Source organism: Phodopus roborovskii, unplaced genomic scaffold (genome assembly GCF_943737965.1).
Source record: "Phodopus roborovskii unplaced genomic scaffold, PHOROB, whole genome shotgun sequence".
In the NCBI taxonomy this organism is placed as follows: Eukaryota; Metazoa; Chordata; class Mammalia; order Rodentia; family Cricetidae; genus Phodopus; species Phodopus roborovskii.
In genome coordinates, this window is record NW_026126541.1 from 21,529,953 (window position 1) to 21,554,329 (window position 24,377).

General features: G+C 40.9%; 1 protein-coding gene across 2 annotated transcripts in view; it reads right to left on the reverse strand.

Annotated features, from left to right (window-relative positions):
• Exoc6 (exocyst complex component 6) overlaps window positions 1-24,377 on the reverse strand; it is a 139,293-nt gene that overhangs the window by 89,621 nt on the left and 25,295 nt on the right. For both annotated transcript variants that reach the window (XM_051199579.1, XM_051199580.1), the window contains exons 2-8: window positions 10,419-10,590; window positions 9,089-9,136; window positions 8,871-8,961; window positions 6,351-6,396; window positions 3,218-3,422; window positions 1,467-1,622; window positions 1,079-1,147 (exon numbers count right to left, since the gene is read on the reverse strand). In XM_051199579.1, coding sequence (XP_051055536.1) covers window positions 1,079-1,147; window positions 1,467-1,622; window positions 3,218-3,422; window positions 6,351-6,396; window positions 8,871-8,961; window positions 9,089-9,136; window positions 10,419-10,590 — 787 coding nt within the window. The remainder of the gene's footprint in view (window positions 1-1,078; window positions 1,148-1,466; window positions 1,623-3,217; window positions 3,423-6,350; window positions 6,397-8,870; window positions 8,962-9,088; window positions 9,137-10,418; window positions 10,591-24,377) is intronic.

Sequence of the window (24,377 nt, forward strand, 5' to 3'; positions counted from 1 at the left end):
GTTAAGCAGGGTTCATGGGAGCTCAAGACACTGAAGCAACAGTCATGGGTCTGGGCTAGGCCCTCTGTATATATGTGTTATGGTTGTGTAGCTTTGTGTTCTTTGGGACCCCCAACAATAGAAGTCTGGGGTAGGAGAGGGGAGTCTCTGACTCTTTTGCCTGTGCTCTGGACCCTTTCCTCCTACTGGGTTGCCTCATCCAGCCTTAATATAAGGATTTGTGTCCAGTCTTATTGTAACTTGTTAGGCCAAGTTTGGTAGATATCACTGGGAGGCTTGCTTTTTCTTTTTCTTTTTTTTTTTTTTTTCTTTTTTGGAGAGAAATAGAGAAGGAGTTGCTCTGAGGAGAGGGCAGGTTCGGGAGTTCAGGAAGAGACAGGAGGGGAAACTGTGGTCAGGATATAAGAGAGAATAAAATTTAAAAGAAAGAAAGAAATGGGATTTAAAAAAAAATTCAAATAAATCTTTCGGAAAAGGACAAACCACAAAAATCAATATACTAAAAAAGTATTATATAACATAATTCAGCTTGGGTTATAATAAAAGACATGGAATATAAAACATCAGTCAGGCTTGGTGGCACAGATCTGTGAGCCCAGCTACTCAAGAGGCTGAGACAGAAGGATCACAAGTTCAAGGTCAACCTGGACAACTTAGTGAGACCCTGTCTCAAAATAAAAGTAAAGAGAGTTAAGGGGCTAAGGATGCATCTTGGGTGGCAGAGGGATTGCCTAGCATTCACCAGGCCCCAAATTCACTAGGACTGCATAAACCAGCCAGTGGAGGAGAGGAGAATCAAGTTCAAGGTCATCCTTGGCCAACAGTAAGTTCAAGGCCAGGCTGGGCTAAATAAGAACCTGTCAAAAATGAGAGACAGGGAAAGGAAGGAAAGAGAGGAAGAAAGGGAGAAGGGTGAAGAGAGAGATGGGAGAAAAGGAGGGATGGAAAAATTAAGTACTACCAAACACAAAACAATTCTCCACCAAACTCAACATGATCAGAAGGCAGTCAAAAAATTAAGCCACAGTATAGCAAACTTAGATGGTCAATGTCAATGAGACGTGGCAAAAATACTCACCAAAGCAGAGTAAATGTGTAAGCATCGGTAAACAGGAGAAAAGTCAACAAGATCTTGAACAGTTAAGACCTGAAAAATAAATCTATTTTTAAAAATGATAGGTTAAACTATTACATAATACAAAGTGAAAAACAGATACCGATTCACAGACTGTTATCATATTGATTTAATTCTCCCATAGCAGGCATAAACTATAAACAGCCCCATTTCATTTGACGTTGGTGTTTTTTTTAGCTTATTCCTATATGCTTAACTATTGCTGTCTATCAATTACGTAGTCCATTGTTTCAGATCACTCACTGCCCATTACAGACTGATGGACATAAATCAAGTTACACATGGAAAACACAGTACTTTATAAAGCAAAAGGCAGAAAGGAACCCATTACCTCCTCTTCATTCTCGGCCTCCTCTTCCAGTACATGTTTCAATACAATGTCACTCTTCTCGTCTAGAATTCTGTCATTATTTACATGTGTATTTTTCCCAAACCTCGCATTGTTTTGCTTCTGAAGAGCGGCACTGAAGCTTTTCTGCTGTTGTGCCTATTGTTAGGAAAACAAGGTCCAAATTATTTCAAAATTGATCCTAGTCAAAAGCAACATTCACCCACTCCTCCATTTACCCAACTACCTACTTAAACATTTGATACAGGCTCCTGCTATGTAACCAGGCTGACCTGGATCTCACTATGTCTCTCAGCTTGGCCACAAACTTGAGGTCTTCCCATTTCAGCTTCTCAAGCACTAGGTTCATAGTTGTGTTTCACCAAGTGCAGTGCTCCAAGATAACTATTCATAACATATTCCTTTTCCTAAGCTGTTTCCTATGTGTGTCGGGGCTGGGGGAAGCATGTGTATGTGAGATCAAGCTCAAGCTTCATTCCTTGGGATTGTGACTGACTGACTGAATGAGATGAGATCTCTCACTGACACCTGGGGCTGACCAAGGGATCCCAAATCTGCTTCTCCAGGACTGAGATTGCAAGCACATACCAAGTCTGGCTCTTCTATGTGGGTTCTGGGAGTCAAACTCATGCTTGAGAGGCAGGTGCTTTACCAACTGAGCCATCTCTCCCAAAGCCAGCCATTTATTATTGAAATGCAAATATAGGATCTGTAGCAATGTCCTCTTTTTTATTCTGGATTTGTACTTTCTTCTCTTTCAAATTCTCTCATAAAGGAGTATCAATTTTATTTGGAAATATTAAGATCCAATTTCTAGCTTGGCTAATTTTCCACATGCACCTTATCTTTAATTGTGCTTGTTTGTTTTTTTCATTTGTTTGTTTTTTGTTTTTGTTTTTTTCGAGACAGGATTTCAATATGGAGCCCTAGCTGTCCTGGAACTAACTTTGTAGTCCAGGCCGTCCTTCAACTCACAGAGATCCACCTGCCTCAGTCTCCCAAGTTCTGGAATTAAAGGTGTGCACCCAGCTATTCTGCTTGTTTCTGGTCTTATTACTGAACTGCAGGTTTTAATTCAAACTGAATTTTAATATATTTTCAAAAGGAGCAGTTTATGGGGGGTGAAAAGAAGGCTCAGTAGTTAAGAGTACTGCTGCTCTTGCAGAGGGCCTGAGCTCAGTGCCCAGCATCCATTCTGGGCAGAGGGCCTGAGCTCAGTGCCCAGCATCCATTCTGGGCAGGTCACAACCATCTATAATGGAGTCCTCAGGGATCCAACACCTCTAGCTGCCTCTGGCACCTACCTATACACACACACACCCACACACACATCACCCAGACACTCCCACATACACATAATAAAATAATAAAGATCAACCTTTACAAAGGAACAGTTTAGGACCTTAGCATAAAACTTTGCACTTCTGTGGCTGACACTTATTTGGAAGGCAGATCTGACTGCTAGAAAACATGAGTGCAAAACCATGTGAAAGCAAGGATGGACTGCTGGGAGTTTGGCTGGTGAATGACTGAAAAAGTCAAGTTAAACTGATTTACCTAAAATTTTAAAAATATCTGTAACTCCAAAGAAAATACTGAAAAAACGAAACTCCATTCTAAAGGAAGATCAGGGATGACGAAAACGATGAGCCTAAACACAAATGAGCATGCCAAGAGGTAAGCATACTTTACATCCTGGACACCAGGAGTATTGACTTGGATGTCAAACTCACGTGCTTCATGGCTGTTTCACCTATCTTGTCCGAATGCTTTCGAATGCTTTCCAGGAAGTCCTTGAGGTCAGACATGGAGATTTCTTTGATGTCTTCCCGAAGTTTAGGGAGTGTGTCTATCATTAGCTGACAGAATCGGTACTGACTAACCCGGGGGAAGTACACGTTCTCCAACTGCTCCATCGTTTTCAGGGCAGAATAATACCTGTGAGAGGTTAACAGGGAACTGTAAAAAGTCCATGCCAATTAACTTTACAAAAGACCCAAATAATGAATCAGCCTGATGCTCCCCTCAAAGAGGAGACTCAAGCTGGGCCTCCTAGCACACACAAGGACCCGGGTTCCAACTGTAGCACCAGGGAGAAAATAAAATTAACTTTTATCTCCATTACTAAACACAACTGTGTATATTATACACACATTGGCAGCTAACATTCATGGCTTCTACTAGTATAACCTTCCTTACTTAATACCATCTAAATCTATAGCACGAGGAACACTATCATAGTTGTTGCAATGTCTTAACTGTAAATAAATTTACAAATCACAACACAATACTAAATTTTTCACTGTGCAATTTCTTAATATTTTTCCTACCATAACACTCAATGGTACTATCAAAAACTACAGCACATGTTTCATTCTAAATAAATGCAAATTTTATTTAACATTTTTTAGAAAATTTCATATGACTAATTAGAAATTTCATTAAGTTCCTCAAAAGTCAGATGAAAATCACTTATTGAATGATTTCTTTCAATTAAACTAATACTTTCTGATTGCTCACTACTTATTAGGCACTATGGACATGCCATGTGTACAGTAAACCAGAGTTTGTGGCCTAGAGAAACTAAAAAAGACTTTCATGGGCTTATTCTTTATTTCAACCCTCTGAGGTATAAGCTATTGGCAGCCAATACTATTTATATGCTATGATGAAAAAACTGGACAGTGTAATTTGGTCAAGATGTCATAGGGAAGAGGTTCTGGGACTCAGAGTATGAACACATAAACATAACTTTCCAAGATCACAGGACAACTAGAAAATACTGTAAACTGAAAGATAATGGAAAAAAGAATATATCAAACCTTGTGACAAGGCATTGCTCATGTCTGTCACATCAGTGTAGCAGAATATTTGTGTATACTGTAAAGATGTGTCCCTGCCTAAGACTCCTTTTGATTGGTTTAATAAAAAGCTGAATGGCCAACAGCTAGGCAGGATTTCCGGGGAGAAAGAGGAAGGGGAGGAGGAATGTAGGTGTGAGGATTTTGCCTGCAGACTACAAGTCTGCTGAGGAGAAGTAACCAAGACATGTGGCAGAACGTAGATTTAAAAACTATGAATTAAGTTGTAAGAGCTAGTTGGGAACAAGCCTAAGCTACAGCCAAGATTTCATAATTAATAGTAAATCTCCAGATCATTCTTTGCAGGCTGGAGGTCCAAAGAAAGTCTAACAAGAAAGTTTGGGACATATCAGTATTTGGAAGCCTGAGGCAGAATGGTCATAACTTCAAGTGTTATAGTGGGCTATACACATTTATTTTTTAAATATTCATGGCCCCACAGCAATAATCAGAAAAAAAGGACCAAAGAAAACAGAAATTAAAAGTGGAAATCCCAGGGATAGTGGTGGTGCACACCTTTAATACCAGCACTTGAGAGGCAGAGGCAGGCGGGGATCTGTGAATTCCAGGCCAGCCTGGTCTACAGAGTGAGTCCCAAGACAGCCAGGGCTACACAGAGAAACTATGTCTGGAAAACCCCAAAACCAAACAAACAAACAAACAAAAAATAAACCACCAATGTGTCCTAAGATGCAAGACTGACCTGAACTTTTCCTGAACAGCAAAGAACAGCTGGAAGGCAGCACCTCCAGAAGGGTGGGCCCACACCTTTAACCCAACACTGGAGAAGCTGCGGGGGGGGGGGGGGGGGGGGGGAAACCACTGCAAGTCTGAGTCTATACAATGAGCCTGAGCTACAGATGAGACCTGTTTCTAAAATAATGATTACTGGATTTTATTAATAAAATAAAATGGACAAAAAAAACCCACATAAGAATGATATTTGGGGCATTGTGGAGAAAATCTGATTATAACTATTAGATTATATTACTGAAAAAAAGAGATAAAACTAGAAGACAGTAACAGCCACTTAAAGACACTTTACATGCTTTTATACTTGAAAGTGTAAAGACTAAAACAGCTGGTGGTGAGTTAAAGCCTTTGCCCCATGAGAAGAGGAGGTCAATGCAGTGAAAGGGAAATAATCCCTGGTGGGCTTGAGGGGGTGCAAGTTGATTGGTTTTTTTGTTTGTTTGTTTGTTTGTTTTTTGCTTTTGTTTTTTGCAATAAACACGTAAAACTGCTTGAAGTTTAAGATATGAGAATGCATAACACAAAAAGAAAACAAACTAACAGTATATAAACAAAAGACTTTTCTGGCTTATTTATGTTTAATAAGGGAAAATTACTATTCTACAAATTAATACAAATAGGCAAACCAACTGAAAATCAAGGTGTAGCATGATAAAGTGAGACATTCCCTGACTACGGGTTTGTATATTACATGCTATAATTGATTATAAATAACTAAAAATCATTTCCCCTAATCCACGTGTGTCTTGCTTATTTTGGCTTTTCAATCTTACTTTGGAGCTGCCCATTTTTTAACACCTTGAACATCATCTCATCACTGTTCCTGTGGCAATTAATAGGCCACTTCATTTTGCTTTTCATGTCATGCTGTCGCCTGCATTATGAAGCTGAAGTTGAAGTACACTGCCCTGGCTGACAACTCATAACCACCTGTGCCCCGCCTGCAGCCCGCATCCTGCAATCGGCCCTGCATTATAGTAAAGTAGGTAAGTTAACAAAACTCTGACTCCTTTTGAGGTGTCTACTTTTCCTTTGTCAGTACTCTTCTCGGTCTTCCGTGTCGCTTATAAAGGACAAGGATTCATAAATATGTGGCTACCGTTTGCTTTACTGAGTGACAACGATAAGCACGTTGAATGAGAAGGGTTAGCGTTAAGAGTGAAAGCAAAATCCAGACCCACTGTGATTCACAGGGCTGGCCTGTGCTCCCAGATAAGGACCCTCACTTAAGACAACGGAGAAGCGCACTCACCTTTTCATGCTCACCTGTTCTTTCAGCTTGCTGTACATTTCCAGCACTGCATTAAAGACAACGTTTTCGCTTTAGAAGAAAGTGCGTTCAACACAACAAACTCATTAGTCTTCTCTACACTACGAAGTGGCGAGCTGATGTTCTCAAATAAAATGTTGTATGTGTTATGAATTTTAACATAGTGAACATTAAACACATTGACGTATTAAAGCTGAAACACTCATATACACTGATGCCCGCAATGAGACAGGAACCTACTGATTATTCAGAAACTACTACTGTGTCTTTTCAGAAGTGGAGTCAGAAGTTTCTAATTTAGTTTAGAAAGAAAACTAACTGAGTGACAGTGAGATTCAGCTGACTCGACATAAATAGCATGACTGTAATATAACTAACTACACAAGGAAAAAGAAACTGTCAATGCTAACAGCACAGTGAGTTATAACATCAGTGGAAACAGACCCAGCAAAGAATCTTTACTCATCTCAACCCTTCCACAAAGCCCCAGAAATACAGTTATCCAATAAAATAATAAACCTGGAACTGTATAATTCCAAAATCTTCCACAATGCTTGACGCATGGGGAGATGTATGGGTTGTTCATCAGAAAGTGCAAACTCGGGGAGGGAGGCTCAGTGGCAATGAAGAGTGCATATTCACAGCTCAGAGCCACTGAGGCGTGTGCTGAACCCAGCTCTCTGCCATTCATCCCGCCAGCACCCACTCTCAGGCTCACTGTCTAAAGTGGCAAATGACAAGGAATGCAGTGAAGAAGTGTCTTCATGGCTGATCCAGTGTACCTAATGGCAGCACAGGCACCACAGAACCCCATTCAGAGTGTTTCTCAACCCTAAAACCTTTAGAAAATTGGCATTTTAGTTATCCAAAGTTAATATGCAAATATCCCTAGTCTACTATGTACTCAACTGAGTGCACGTGTAGGAATTCTAAGAAAAGCTATTCTCATTAGTGAGAAAACAATATATTTATCTTAGCCAATAAAAACTGCTGTGTAGCTGGGCGGTGGTGGTGCACACCTTTAATCCCAGCACTTGGGAGGCAGAGGCAGGCGGATCTCTGTGAGGTGGAGACCCAGCCTGGTCTACAGAGCGAGTTCCAGGACAGGCTCCAAGACCACAGAGAAACCCTGTCTTGAAAAACAAAAACAAAACAAAAAACAAAAACAAAACAAAACAAAACAAAAAACCCTTCTGTGTAGTGGCACCTTGCTTTGCCAGTGCCCTTTGGTGGTGGTCCCACCCTACGGGCGTGGACTCCGCTGTGCAGATGTGACCCCTTATAAGGTAGAGGAGGAGCTGGCTCACAATCTATTGGGTTGCCATGAGAGCATGAGAAGGGCAGAGCCTGCATCTTCTGGAGCAAGAAGATCATGACAGTTTTTACTATTATTTGTGTATGCGCTTAATACCTAATTACCATTCATCTTGGGTCTGGTGGACTCATTTAAACCCGCCTTCACTGTTGTCAATGTTGACAGTATCATTTTTATTCTAAGTTAAATTTCTGTCACATAAATAGAATATATACATGGTATTTCATTTCCCTGGATATGGTAGGTTAGGTTTCTTCCTAAAGAGGAAATAAAAGTTAAACCAGACCCTGAGATGGATTTCACTGACAATGTGAAGAAAAAGAAACAGCTTTGTTGGGCTGGAGAGATGGCTCAGAGGTTAAGAGCACTGGCTGCACTTCCAGAGGTCCAGAGTTTGATTCCCAGCACCCACATGATGGCTCACAACCATCTAAAATGAGATCTGGTGCCCTCTACTGGTGTGCAGGCATGCATGCCAGCAGAATACTCACTGTATATGATAAATAAATAAATCTTTAAAAAAAAAAAAGCAAATTTATCTATTTAAAAAAAAAAAAGAAAGAAATAGCTTTGTTTGAACAGGATGCATCCACCTTAAAACATAGTAAGTCCAAGTAAAGAAAACACTGTTCTTGAGAACTTATGTAATATCCCAATGAGCCAGACCAGGAACTAAGTGTTTCCAAAAAACATCAGGAGAGGCAAAAGTGGGGAAGCCTAGTGTTTATAATGTTTCCTTACCTTATCTGCAAAATGAGATTGTGAACAAAGCAAAATCAACCTGTTAAGTGACAAACAGAAAACAATGGGAAAACTAGAGGTAAAAAAAAAAAAGTTAGACAGATTAGATAAAGATTGGAAAAACATAACTAAAAGACACTCTCCCTGAGGGAAAACAGACAAACATGGAGGTGGGGTTTTGGTGGGGAGGTGACCCAAATGGCAGCTAGGCAGAGAAGAAATGCAAAGATGCTTAGGGAATGGGTTGAAATGGAAACAGTTACTTTCTAAAGTTCATGGAAATCCAGAGAAGGAGTAAACATGAAAGGCAACCACGGGCATCACTAGGGAGTAATCACAACAATCTGGAATTCCCATGGTGAAGATGAGTATGCAGTATTATCGAACTATAATTGTACCACACCAAACATACAATAAATGCATATTTATGCATATAAATGACTCACCTGGGAGGCATAATTGCAATTTCTCTACTACGGTTGTAATATTTCTCTGCTGGATTCTACATCGAATAATATCTTCTGTTTGTACTATCACCTTAGAAAATAAAGGTGTTGATAATCTTAAAGTTACATGGCATCCATATATACTGAGTTATTTCTCTCCCTCTTTCTATCCACCCACCCATCTATCCACTCACCCCTATCATCCACCCTTTTCCTACCTCTTTTCCAGCATCTTGAAACCTTCGGTTGGTATCAGTCACTTGCACCTTAAAAATAGTTTCGCCTTAGTTAGACAAACGTGCATAAAGCTGCCCTGATGTAACTGCTCACCCTTGTAATCAGATCATGCTTCATGAGAAACTCAGAACAAAGAAATGCAAATTCAAATTAACTCTACAGCTTGAACTTGAACTTTTGATTGAAAAAGACTTTTGTTAACTTCAATTGGTTATGACAGTTCTTTTTAACAGATTCTGTGGCAAACTTCTCAAATTTACTCAGGATTTTTGAACTTTACTTGCTTTTCTGAGTCTGTCAAACAATTCAAATCACTGACCCAATTGACCACTGGTCCCTTTTTGATAACTTCAATGAGGTCTATGTGCCATTCACTGTCTTTAGGAAATGGCGATTGCATTTTACGGTAATTAAACATTCATATTTTCTGAATGCAAACCCTGGGAGGTTGATTAACATCAAACACAGAAATCTCAACCCACAGCAGCATGTTCAAGCTGCAGGTGCAGCCAAAGCTCAACTTGGATTTTCCCACATATTAAGTGACTCATTAGGTCATCGTATGAGGAAGCACATGCTCGTTTATTAAAAATCTCATTAGCTGCAGAACAGAGATGCTCAGTGACCTCACTGATGGTATGCTTGGTCTCTTGTTATCTGAATATCCTCTACATGATGGCCTTCCTAATCGGAATCTTTGGATTCTGCCTGATAAGCACTTTAATTGAAAAGACAATTCCTATGATTAAATATTTTATATTCTGACAGAACAAATCTAGGCCTACTTTAATAGATAATGCCTCCAATAGGACAGAATATGTGAGCAACTTTCTTTACTATATTTTTCAATATAATGAATAACAGCATGAAATCATTTATAGTAAATTTTTATGACTCTAGAGGATAGCTCTTTTTTCTTGGTATTTCAAAACAGGGACTCTCTGTGTTGCCCTGTAGACCAGGCTAGCCTTGAACTCAGAGATCCGTCTGCCTCTGGGATTAAAGGCACATACCACTACTGCCCAGGGAGAATAACTTTCTAACACTATTGTATCATTGTTTTTTAAAAATCCTAAAACTGTAAACAGGACTTTCCCTGTTTGCATGTCTAGCACATTTCCTGCATGTAAAGACAGCCTATTAGGTAAATGCATCCCTGTCATTAGTGCTGACAACTGTGTGGAGCACCGGGAACATTTTTAATTATGTGTACCATTTACTTCCTGAAAGTGCACTCAATGACCAAGGTACTACAGTGTTACATAACTTAATGAGAGCAAAGGCAAAGAGAAGTTGAACATTATTTCCTACCTTCAGTTTTTCTGCGTCAGCCCTTACTTTAAGGAGTTCTGTAATAGCATCTACAAAGCCCTGATGATGGAAATTACACATCTTTTCAATTTCCTTGTCATGGTTGCGGATACAAGCATCTAGCTTTTCCATAAACTTCTTGTGTGCGTTTGGTTGATCATCATACACAGACCTGTATGTAAAGGAAAACTAAAGTTAACACCTCAGTTCACCACGTTTCTCCTATCAAGCATAGTCTTTGCAGCAACTACAGATTTAATCTCCAAGTAAAAAAAGTAGACAGTTATTACCTTCATTAGAAATAATTTTAAGAGAAAATATTTCATTTCTTTTTGAGTATGTTATTATTCAAAGACTGGGAAGCCCTCTAAATATATTCAAAAAGTGTCCAGAAATAGAAGTCTTGAGGTTTGGGAGACATGGGTCAAATATTAGTCTTTAACACACTAAGGCTGGAAACTGCATCACTGGTGTGAGTAAGAAACACATGAAGAAACTCAAGACTTTTACAGCATTTACTATTTGTCAGAACATGTCCTAATAGCTGTCTAGTAACTCTTTCATCTTCACAAAAAGCCTATAAAGTGGATATTGTTATTACCCTTGCTTTTGGACACATTATTCACTATAACTTTTTGGATACATTATTCACCATAAATTTCACAATGCAAGATTTATGACTGGAATATGCATCCTAGCCCTCTGGTTCCAAAAGTTACATCCTCAAGCACAGAATCATATTGTGGTTACCATATCATTTGCAAACACTGTACAAAGTTCAGCTCATACTAACTCCGCAGAGAGGGTGATGCGCCAACCCCTTTACTATGCATTAGGCTCTGGGAGTGAACACTCTGTCAGGCCATAACAGTAAAATTTATGGAAGTGGGGGCCTTAACTTTCTAGAGGCTGAAAACCAAGGTCAGCAAGGTAGGCAGTGAGCCAGATCCACATAGGTGATTAGTCCCATTTACATGACGGTACCCTTAGTAAAGGCTCTGGATTCAAGGCATGAGTGACTTCACTAACTGACAACAGAGGAAGACTGCCCACACAATGCCACTAGGGAAAGACAAATGGACACTCATCCCTTCATCCCTGGACCTCTTTACCCTGCCCTATGTGTCTTTCCCACTGCTAACTGTAGAAGTATCCATTTGTTATACCAAGCAGAACTGTGAGCACAGCACCTCTGATAGAGTCCAGCAGACGTGTCCACATAGTTTTGAACCTGGAGATGGTTGCACCTCCCCAGCCTCTGTCTCTTGTTTAAGGTTCAGTGCAAGTTCTGTTTTTCCCACCAGGTCTTTGTGGGTCATTTCTATGTGAAGTACTGTTTTCCTCTGAGGGACAGATAAAGTTGTAGTCCTTGATAATTACTCTGACATGTACTCATACACGGCTCTGTATTGTAACTTGAATGTTTACATATGTTATATATTTTGTTTCCCCCGACACACCAAAGCCCCTGAGGGAAGCTTCAGGCCTCGGGTTTTAGTGAGTTACGTTCTACTAGTAGCAGAGGCGATACAGAATGGTAATTAGAAACCTGAGCTCTCTGAGTGCTTGGCTAGAATGAGACTCTGGTCTTGGTCACCTTCTTTTTTCATTCATATACTCTTGACTCTACACAAACATCTTCCAAATGTGTATTTCCACCTCTAACCTTTCCTCAAGCTTCAGACTCATATCTCCCCAAATGAACGTGTGGTGAGCATTTATCTTCAGTTTATTCAAAAGTGAATTCTTTATCTAGTTCCCCCAAACCTGCTCTCCCCATAATCTTCCTCATCTTAGTAAAAATCCACTTAACCAGTTTCTCATACAAAAACCCTGAAACCTGGCCCTTTTTCTCCCCCTTCTAACCAGAAACACTTTGGCACAGGCATATCCAGTCTGTGGCTCAGGATAGTGATGAATGCAGCCCAACATATTTGTAAATGACAACATGGGATCACAGTGTCAAAAGGCTGCAGGGCTGGTGGGAAGATCAGCAGGTAAAGTTGCTGGCTGCCAGGCCTGACAACGTGAGTTGGATCCCCAGGACCCAAATGGAGGAAGGATAGGACCAATTCCCAAGAATTGTCTTCTGACCTCCCAGCCTATGCCATGGAACATGGCACACACACACACACACACACACACACACACACACACACACACACCATGTGTACTTATATACATGCATACACTCATATATACATGCATGCATGCATACATACCTGGCCCAATAAATAAATAAATGTGGGGGGTTGTTTTTTTTTAAAGTTGGCCACCTGATCTAGAAAACCATCACATTCTCTCATATCATCCGAGACTAAGGCAGCAACATATCTTACTTTAAATTATTGCCAGCGGCCTCCTAACTGGTATGACTTTACCTTGCCTCCACCTTCTGTATCTTCCCAACACGGTAGCCACATGATGTCCAAAGGGAATGGTCTAATTAAAATAGAGGACCTCATACCCAAATCACTTTTCTCTTGCAAGGGCCCTGCAAAGCGCTATATAATTTTTACTGCACATTTCGTCACCGGCCTCACTTCCTACTGTCTAATCTCCATTTTACTAATTCTGTGCCAGCAACACTGGTCTCTTCATTGAGTCTTTGTTTTCCTTTTTCAAAAAACATTTATCTATATATGTCTTTTTTAGGTACAAGTGCTCTATCTGCATGCATGCCAGAGATGGCTTCAATCCCAAGTAGTCCTGGGAACTGAACTCGGGACCTTCGGAAGAGCAGCCAGTTCTCTTAACCGCTGGGCCATCTCTCCAGCTCCAACCTCATGAATTCTTGAACATATCAAGTACATTCCTGTCCTGTGCTCTGCAAATGTGTGTTCCAGTACGTTCTATCTCCCTCACCTCCTTCGGGTCTTTGATCCTTTTCTGGAGGAAAGGGTGGGGGAGAAGAGGGAAGTAGTGGGTGAAGGGAAGTACAGGAGGGACAGAGTGGGAGAGGGTGATAGGTCACCCCAGTCTATCAGAGGCTGCACTGGGTCTAATTGAAAAATATTACACCCTATGGAACCCTTTGTTACAAGCACCCAAAACAGTTGGCCACCATTTTTATTCAAGGTTCATGGGCTATGGATGAAGCACTTGAGTTCAGTGCTGTGTGGTATATCGTCAGTCTGATGTAGGGGTGCTCACAATTCAGACTCCCAGGGCTGGGGTGAGGAGGGGTGTGGCTCAGCCATGAAAGCACAAGGACTGGCATTCAGGTCCCCAGAACCCAGGTAAGCAGTCAGGAGGGCTGCTTATGTCTTAGTGATAGTGGTAATAAAATTACCAACTGGGTGCTTACTACACAGTGCTTCTCACGCAGGGCCTCATTAAATACTCCATACACCTCCACAGCACACTCCGGCCAGCAGCCGTTTTCAATGCAATGAGGAGGATTAACACAGAAGTCTAAATTTACATACAAAACACGGCCAAGACTAAACCCCAAAGCTACCCGACGCAGTATAATTTAAAAATACTGCGTTAAGAGACTTTCAAAGAGGGCCGTGAGAGCGGGTGGAGTGCGGATGAGCAGCACCATCGGGCAGCCACATAGATCACCTCTGGAGACCAGCAATGGGGGCTGACTCAGCACGGGATCCCTGGTGGGCACTGCTGCACCCACCCATCAGGTGAAATCAACCGATGAGCAGGAAGAGGGGATGGGAACTACTGGGGCGTAGCTAATTGTTAGGCGGCAGCAGATTACAAATGCAACAAACTGAGGAGCAAGACTAAAGAGGGAACACCAGGTCCCTCCTGGGCTTCTCTGAAAAAAACTCACTTTACCTTGAAGGAGCATCCTTACTCTTTGAAAGTGATTTGCGGGGCAGGATAAAGAACAAGTCAGTATTACTCTTTAACCCAAAGCTGGTTACTATGTGGGCGTAATATATTAGCGTAAGTTACATTACTGTTCTAAAATTTTCAGTGACACACAGCTTTAACGAAACTATTTTTAAGAGATTTTCCCCAGGATTTCCAATATCTACTGGGAAGCCTAACCAAGCTCCCACAAACACACCCGTGTTCATAAATACAACAGACTAGCAAGACAGGACCCGAGAAGGCTGATAAATGCTATGCTACTCCACATTCACTATGGTGGTACTTTTTTTTTTTTTAACAAGCAAAATGCCTTTTTAAAAAGACTATTTTTATGTGTGTAGTTTTGTGCGCATGTATGTTTGTGCACCATGGGAATGCAGAGCCCCTGGAGCCCAGAAGAGGGCGTCACACTCCCTGAGTCTCAAGTTACAATTATGAGCTACCATGTGAGGGCTAGGTACCGAACCCTGAGCCATCTCTCCAGCCCACTGAGGTGGTACCTTGGTGGTCCATACGCTGATAGTGTTGTCAAAGTCAAGAATTCAGTCAAGGAACAGGAAGGCGGCAGACAGTGGCCAGAGGCCTGCCCACTGCCTCCGGCCAACCGGCACCACCACGAGGCGCAAATACATGGTGGAGAAATGGGAGAGAAAGAAAAGCAGAGTGGTTCGTGTGCTGTGGAGAGAGACAGAGCCGGCTGTGAGCAACAGGCTGATGGGAGTGTCCTGTGCTACCAACCGATGCCGGTGCCTCTGCTGCCTCCGAGGGCCATGTCTGGGTGCACAGCCCTACTGCAACCAGGGTCTGTGTTGCTGTCCACGACCGTGTTACCACCAAAGGCAATGAGGATGCCCGTGGTCTACACTGCTGCCTAAATCCGTGTTGATGTCTGAGGGCCATGCTGAGCAGGCCCACCACTCGCTCGATGGCCCTGGGAGAGCTGGCCCCGCCTCTCACCAGCGAGAGGCAGGAGAGCTGGTTCCGCCCCTTGCCCGCACCACTCTGGGGGAAGCTGACCCTGCCCCTTGCCAGGAGGTGAGGTGGTGGGATGGGAGCAGAATTGGTCTAGATGGGAGAGCTAGCCCTGCTCTCCACTTGAGAGGGTGGTCCTAGTGGAAGGCCCAGGCTAACCAACCCAGCTACCAACCAGGCCCACAGCCAAGGTTTTGAGTTGGCACTCCCCAGTATCTACCCCGTGGATGAGCTGGGGGAGCTCACGAAGGGGCTGGTCCTGCGGAACCATAACTGCCTCCACGTCTAAGTTAGGAACCTCCCTGAGGGTCCAGTATTGTCCGTGTACCAGAAGCCAGGGGCCTTGAACCTGACCAACAGCTCAGGGCAAGTAAAGCTGTCTGGGCAAAAGGGTATACTGTTCAATACACCAAAGGTCCCAATGCCACAAATAAGTGATGGCGGGCCTGCCAAAACAGAGGAGCAAGTTGTTTTGTTTGTTTTGCTGTTTTGTTTGTTTGTTTTGCTGTTGTTTGGGTTTGGGGGTTATTTTGTTTTTTACCATTTTTTTTTCTTTTTTTGGGGGGGACGCTACAAGGGTGGAAAGCAGACATGGAAGGACCAGGAAATGAGTGGGGTTGCGGTGCATGATGTGAAACTTCCAAAGAATCACTTTTTAAAAACATGTTTAAAAAGATCCAGTCACCTTTCCAAATGCTTAGCACAATAAAGTCTTCTGGCAAGAGCCTATGCCACACAACAACAGTACAACAGAAACACGAGACCCCTACATTGAAGACTGTATCCCCATATTTTAATTTTAGCAACCAGGAATGCACAAAAAGTCTTAGACATGGCTAATCTTTTTAGTACAGACACAATCCATCTTCATCTCATATCTCACACACCAAAGCCAAGTGTTCAGTTATAAGCTATTCTATAATATCTGATTATCTACTGTTATTAGGCTCTTGGATATTTAAGCAGAATTATCTCTTTCACAGACGTCTTTTTTTTTTTTAATTATTTGTATAGGACTCCACCTAGTGGTTGAAAATATTAAAAAAACAAGAAAATTAAAAGAGAAATTCTAAAGTTTAGAAGCATCTGAAGTTTAGAGAAAGAGGATTCTGGAAAAGTATTGATGCTGGTACATCAGGAAGGTTCTACAAGCTAAAATGGGTGAAGTGAAATGAATGCTTTTATTATTAACTGTAATCTGGTAAGTCTAGTGACTTCAGTGTTCTGATAGATGTGTAAATTGCATTCTGTAACTGAAACAAGTTAGTAATATGTTATAGTTTTATTTTGGTAAAGAAAAAGTCTTTCTGGTGGAGAAAAAAATTTAAGTCCCAAGAAATGTAAAAAAAGGACTCTCATCTCCAGTAATCAGATTTCTTTTCATCAAAAAGCACATTATCCTCATACGATTTTCTATACTTTTTCTTTTACTATGTCTTCATTATAAAAAGCAAGTCCAACACAATATCCGGGAAGAAAACATAACGTATTGGCTCCCAAAACATAATATTTTTCCTAAAACATTTAAGCTTTGAGAAAAAAAAATTATATAATCCCAAAGCATTTAATCCTCTATTCCACATATACCTATTTTTACTGAAATAACTATAGTGTCTTTTATAATTAAAAGGCCTTTTCCCCTCTATCCCATAATGCTTCATTCTCTAATGGGATGTGTGAGATGCATAGCCAAGAAAGCCCAGGTCCAAGCCAATGTCTGCAAATGTTATTATGCAGAAGGATACTATGGCAGCCACCAGCATTAAAAAAATGCATTTTTATTAAAACATAACTGCTTTAAAAAAAAAAAAAGCCTAGCAAGGAAAAGGACTCCCGTGCTAGCAACCCTGAAAAAGTACTCTCAGGCATCTCCAGGCACTATGGCCAACTTTCACTTCCTGATGTCAAACCTTTCTGAGAAAAAATGTACTGCTTTGTCTCTGACTATGGGAGTCACCAACTCTCTTGAGACCCTTCAAATATCAGCTACAAGGGTGCTTCTGCTGCCACTCAAGTGACACAGTAGGTTTAATCTGCATCTCCAGCAATAAAAACTGCCTTCACATCCTTCAAGTCCAGGCATTCCTGCTGGCTCCTCATCAGTTCTTCAGATGCCAAGTCAAGCTTAATTTCCAGATTATCATTCTTACTTTATTTCTAATACAAATTTAATATTTCATATTGATGAAATTACTTATCTTTCCTCTTTAAATAATTGCACATCTAAATTAAATTCTCAGGTTCTGAATAACACTCTTTCTTATTAATATCATAAAATGTCTGCTTTATATTAAATATATTTAACAAAATAACTAACCACGATATGACTACTAGATTTTGACAAACAACATTTTTCAAATGCTGCTATGAAGGCAATTTTAAATGTAACTACAAAAAAACTGATTATAAATTTCCAAAATCTATTAGAAAACCACTCTATCCAATATAAATTGTTTGACACCAGCTTCAAAACAGACTCAGAAAAAAATTCTATTACATGATAAATTTATAAACTCACCAAGCTGCCATTAACAATCACATGGCAACTGAAAAGACTTTAGATGTTTCCTTAAACAAAGGACCGCATCCTTCCAGAAGGAACATAAGCATCCAGTCAGTATATGAGCACAGTCGCAAGGCAAAAGTTGTCTGCAATGCACAGAGACCACTTTCCCTGATAAAGCTACCAGTCCCCGTGCATGCGTATGTGAATGGGGGGGAGGAGGGGCTACACTGTGATAGTCTATTTGCTACAACACAAGTGACCATTTTGTTTCTGGGTACATTTTTCATTCTTGGCTATCACAGGTTAAGAATATAATCCAGTCTTTCAGATGCAGTTCAGAATCCCCAAGACCCTGCAGCTGGAGCCTGAGATGGACCCGAAAACTACAAACCATTTTAGGTATACTTAAGGCTCTGGACTTTCAGAACCACTATGTATGAAACCATGGTGAGGTAAATAAAGCATTACTCAAAGACAATGAAGGAGATGCCATGTGGGAGAAAGGCTCTTTATTCATAAAAAAAAAAAATCACATGATTTGAAGTTATTTTCTTCCAAACAAATAACAGATTCCACCTAACTTAAATGAGTAAAACATTTGCTCAAGAAACTACTTAATTTTGGAGAAAATTCCATTTCAAGGATGCCTTAGCCTACATAAGCTTCAATACGTAGCTTCCATTTATTTCCAGTTCTAGCTCAAGACAATTCCTTCAGGATTGCACAGTAACACTAGATAAGTCTCCAATAACATGGAACTCCCCCAGGCCTTCTATTGTTTTAGTCAAACATCACATCAAATTTATTTAGTGTATAATACTATTTATGATTTATCAAATCTTGCCTGAGGATTCAGAAAGCAAAGTCATCCACAAGCTCTAAAAGCCAGAAAGCCAGGCAGCAGTGGTACACACCTTTAACCCCACCACTTGGTAGGGAGAGGTAGCCGGATCTCTGTTAGTTCAAGGCTACACTGGGCTATAAGCAACATATCCAGTCCTAAAGACCAACAGTTCACACAAAGATGGTCTCAGCACTTGGGGTCATTTGCCTTTAATCCCAGAACTCCTGAGAGGTATTAAAGACAGGGATAAGGTCTCAGAGCTGGCATTCATTCCCCAGCCACATTGAGGGTAGGAAATTTAGTCTCAGGATTCTCCAGCCACGTTGAGGAGAGCATAGACGTCTAGGATTTCAGTCTGAGGTTTGGTGGAGCCAGAATCACCTGTCAGTCTGAGCTAGAGTGAGAGCTAGTGGCTGTCTGCTTTGCTTTTCTGATCTTCAGCTTGAAGCTTGAATCCCAATACTAGTCACTGGGTCTTTTATTTTTTGTTCAACATGTTTGTTTTTGTTTTTCAAGGCAGGGTTTCTCTGTGTAACCGCTCTGGCCGTGCTGGAACTCACTCTGTAGACTAGCTGGCCTTGAACTCAGAGATCCATCGGCCCCAGCCTCTGCCTATGCCTCTGACCCTTCCCCACCCCCCACCCCAGAGCTGGGATTAAAGGCATGCACCACCACCACCACCCAGACTATTTAGTGTATTGTTATAGTCTCAGTTCTTTGAGAACTGATGCAGTCTTTATAGTCAATTCACAAATGTGAGGCTACAAAGTGTAAATTTTTAGTAACAAGAATCAGTCACTAGAGGGCACTCTTCGTCAGCAATCTTACTACTGCATCAATGTACATGAATCTCACGTTCAACATAATTGACATCTGAGTAGTATAAAACCAAAATAAAAATAAGATTTTTCCTTTGTTTTGTTTTTTTGTTTTCAACACAGGGTCTCTCTATGTATCCCTGGCTGTCCTGGAGTTTGCTCTGTAGATAAGACTGACCTCAAACTCATATAAATCCACCTGCCTCTGTCTCCTGAATGCTGGGATTAAAGGTATATACCATGCCCGGCTATTTTTCTTTTTAAAGCTATCTTATCTTGTTATTCATTACTTTAAAGTAAATACTTAAAATAGTGAAACAGAACTATAAATACAATAAAAAATTCTCCAGTCTCAAGCTTCTATGAGTGACCAGCATGGTATAGGATAAACCTTTATCTATTACACACTACCTGACATTTAGTAAGCATTAGGTACTGGAAGAACACACATAAAAATAATCTTATCGCAGCTGGGATACAATATATGAGAGAAGAATAAATAAAAGTAATTTTATATTAAAGCCAGTATTTGAGTTTTAAAAAAATATGTAAGACGCATGTGTACTATTGATACCAAAAGCTGATACAAACTCAACACTAACTCTTTAATTAAATGAACTGAATTATCAAACTGTGCTCCATTTTCTATATCTACATTAAAGACCTACAGATTACTTTATGATTTATTCATGTTGTGTGCAGATGATGCTAAAATCACAAACTAGTAAAATAGCCAAGCTTTCTAACAGAACTGTGGGCAGTGCAATCTATCTTTACATATTTACTGTGATGTGTATGCACGCACGCACACATGCGCCTGTGCATGGTACACAAGAGGAGGCCAGAGAACCATCTAAGGGAGTTGGCTCTCTCCTTCCGACATGTGCATTCCAGGGACTGCACTCAGGTCAGCAAGCTTGGCAGCAAGCTCCTCATCCAGCTAAGCTATCTCGTCAGCCAATTTGTGCAATGATAACATAATTCTAGGAAGCATCACATGATCTAGAAATAAGACTCTAAAGCCAAGGTGAAATGGGTAGACTACAGGGAATAGTGTTCCGAATACTCCAGATTACGACGCTGACAATAATGCCAGCAAGATTTCATATGCTTTCCTCCCAAACCAACTGTGATATTGTACTACTACAAGATAATAACAATAACTAATAATAACAACAAAGATCAAGACATCCTAAGACTGGCTGGGTATCCACACCAAGGGTACCCTCTGGCTTCACAGCAATTGAGTGGTCCTAAGAACTTTAGAGAAGGGGCTATAAGACAGAAGATCAAATTTCTTTTGTCAGAGAATCCTGGAAAAGATTCCTTGTTTACAAAACACAATTCTGTGTATATTTGCCCACAAAATAGCTTATCTACTTTGCTATGTGTAATCTTAAAATGCTTTATAAAGGGCTAGTGACACAGTTCAGAAGTTAAGAGCCTTTTTTTGCTCTTACAGAGGACCCAGGTTGGACTCCCAGCACCCACATGATAGCTCACAACCACCCATTACTCCAGTTCTACAAAATCCAAGACCCTTTTCTGTACTTTGCAGCATCAAGAACATACATGGTGCACATAGAAACACACACATAAATCAAATTAATAAATCTAATAAAATAAATATAACCCTTTATAAGATAATGGCAAGTTCAGTTGAAATTCGAAACATTGAAAAATGTTTGTATAATAGTTAACGCACCACACCCCCTTTAAGAGTAAAGGCGCTGGGGACTGGACCTCTGGTTTTGTCCATCTGTAGTACTGAATAGGGACACACATTGTAAGGGATTATTACTTGCCTTGTATTCCACTGTGTGGGGTTCCTGTGATTTGTTCACACTACCAGTATCCCATCCGTGTAGAGGAAACATTAGTTAACATTAGTTAACATTGCTTCCTGTAATGAGTTGACACTCATGGGTCTGGCATTAGCAGTCTCTCTAAGGCTGGGTAATAGCTCGCATACTCACTAATGAACATCCTCTATGGGAGAGCTGATGGTGTAATCAGCCAACACACACTTCCAATAGACTTCCTCCTTCCTGTTTTCACATTCCTGACCAAAGAGCTGTCCCTTCCTGTAGACTTTCCGACTACTTGGTAAAATACAAAGGGTGGGAAATGGAAGTACCCAACACGTATCATTTTATTTGTCCTCTAAAATAAACAATTGCTAGCATCATTTGTAATTTTAAAATCTGGCAACAATTAAGTAAACTAATGCATGTGGACAGAGATGGCTTCCCTAGAAAGTTTAGTTCTGTATAGGGCAGATCTAAGGTGCATTTTGCCAATGGCTTAAGAGCTGCACTTTAATGCTTTGCCAAAATCCCTCACAGGAACATTAGTTTACAATTAAGAAGAAATGTGCTTTACGAAATGTGCAATTAAGAAAGAGTTGGCTTCTCAGCAACACAGCAAAAAGAACATATAAAACCAGAGCAAAATAAGAAAAAGTCACTTTGTGATGCGAAAAATTACAAATGTAGTAATATATTTTTCAAAACAAAAATGTAACACTGATATTTACATACCCCAAAACAGAGACAAAAATTTTCACAGAACAAAGACTAGACTCTTGGTGGTACACACCTTTAATCCCAGCACTTGGGAGGCAGAGTCAGGTATGCGTTTAAGGCCAGCCTGATCTACAGAGCGAGTGCCAAGACAGGCTCCAAAGCAATACAGGGAAACACTGTCTCAAAAAATGAAATAAAATAAAATAAAAAGACAACAAGACTAGGCCCTCTTAACACAAACAGCAAAACTTCTCTGAAACAGTAATAAGGAAAGATCCCAATATATAGACACAGCTAGGGCAAAACCACAAATAAAATCACTGGAGAAAAACCTATAGCACTTCTCACGTGAGCAGATGTGAGTGGAGTGGGGGAGTCCGGGAGTGGGGAAAAGAGGGATGGGAATGTAAAAAATAATAACTTTTTTAAAAACTACACCACCAAATGATGGGGGATGTCATTCTGTAAATATGTTTCTCTTATTGGTTAATGAATAAAGCACTGTTGGCCAATAGGAAGGCAAGATAGGTGGGACTAGGAGAGGTGGAGGATTCTGGGAAATGTAGTGGAGTTGCAATGTGATCTCAGGAAGAAAGGATTATGAGTTAATATTTAAGACAGAACTAGCCAATAAGAAACACTAGTGAACGGCTAAGAGTTACATAATTACAATGTCTCTGGGTTATTTTGCAACTGACATGGCTCTGGGATCAAGCTGGTGGGAAAGTGCTTGTAACAACTAAATAATTCTATCAGTTAAGCAGAAGGTTCAAATTCGCACAATCACAAAGAGATGAAGCACTCATCCAATGGTCAATTGTTTGTCTGGAAAGCACAGCAACCTGAGTAGGATGTACACTCATACCACAAGGACATTTGTTCAACCATGTTCATAACAGCATTATTCCTAATAGTCAGAACCTAGAAGCAAACCAAAGAATGGATAAGAAAAATGTGGTTACATTTATACAATGGAGTATTACTGAGAGGTTAAAAAAAAAAATGACAACATGAAATTTGAAGGCAAATGGTCAGAACTAGAAAAAGCCATCCTGAGTGAGGTAACCCAGACCCAGAAAGACAAATACAACATGTACTCACTCATAAGTGGATATCAGACATAAAGCAAAAGACAACCAGCCTACAGGATGTGACCCCAGAGAAGCTAGTAACAAAGAGGACCCTAAGAGATACACACGAATCCAACCTAGGAAGGGGAAAAAAGACAAGATCTCCTGAGTAAATGGGGAGCATGGGGGGGGGAGGGGGGGGGAAAATGTCAAAAAAAAAATTGGTTACACAAGACACTGAGGATCAATTTTTGTCAGAGTTGGGGACCAAAAAGAAAAAAAGAAAAAAGCCAGCATGTGAATGAACACTTGCCAATACAGTTAGAGACCCTATCATGGAAAGTAGACCAACAACCAAGGCTGTTCTCTGCCCTCCACATGCACATGCTCACAAACACACAAAATGCACACATAAATCAACAACAGACAAGCCACTAGCCCAAGTGTGTATGTTTGGGGGAGGAGGGTGGTCAGTGACTGAAGTTGCAACTGCCCAAAACTAGAACTGACAAGAAAAATACCATCCAGCTGGTGGGGCACACCTTTAATTCCAGCACTTGGGAGGCAGAGGCAGGCAGATCTCTGTGAGTTCAAGGCCCGCCTGGTCTACAGAGCTAGTTCTAGGATAAGCTCCAGGCTCCAAAGCCACAGAGAAACCCTCTCTCAGGTTTCTCTCTCCCCTGAGAGAGAGAGAGAGAGAGAGAGAGAGAGAGAGAGAGAGAGAGAGGTACCATCCAAAACAGAGCATATTATTAAATTATAATTGTACTTAACTCCAAAGTATTTTATAAACTTGAACAGATGGATGATTTAATAAAATACAACTAGCTGACCATCTAGGGGCAGAAAGTCTAGAACAGATTTGACTACTGACTGCAGAAAAAACAGAAAGAAGGATAAGAAGCCTCCATGAAAGCATCAGGCTGGAACTGCTCTTCTCCAGGTCTCACTCTGTAGAGGTCAGGGTTAGACCACTATGCAAAGCCCAGGAACTGAAGGAGAGCTTCAGTGGCTCCATGAAGCAGACACTGCACTGCCTCAAAGCTGTCCCAAGGCAGCAAGCAGACCAGCCTCACCTTACCAAACAAAATATCCAGCACACCAGCTCCCACAGCACAGGAGGCCCAGATCACCACCACGAAGCTACTCTGCAGTAGCAAGAATGTTTCCTTAGTGGAAAATCAGGCATCAGTTCAGCCACTGCTGAATTGAGAAAAAAAAAAAAAAATCAGAGGACTACACCCAAAGGTGCAGAAAAACAGAACAAAAGTCAGCCTTCTGTTAAACACTCCCCTAGCCCCAAAGTCAGAGCTGTCCTGGGGAGAGACGCTACAAGCATCCCCAGCAGTTAGGGGACAGAAAGGATTCTGACATTCTTCAGGCAAGGCAG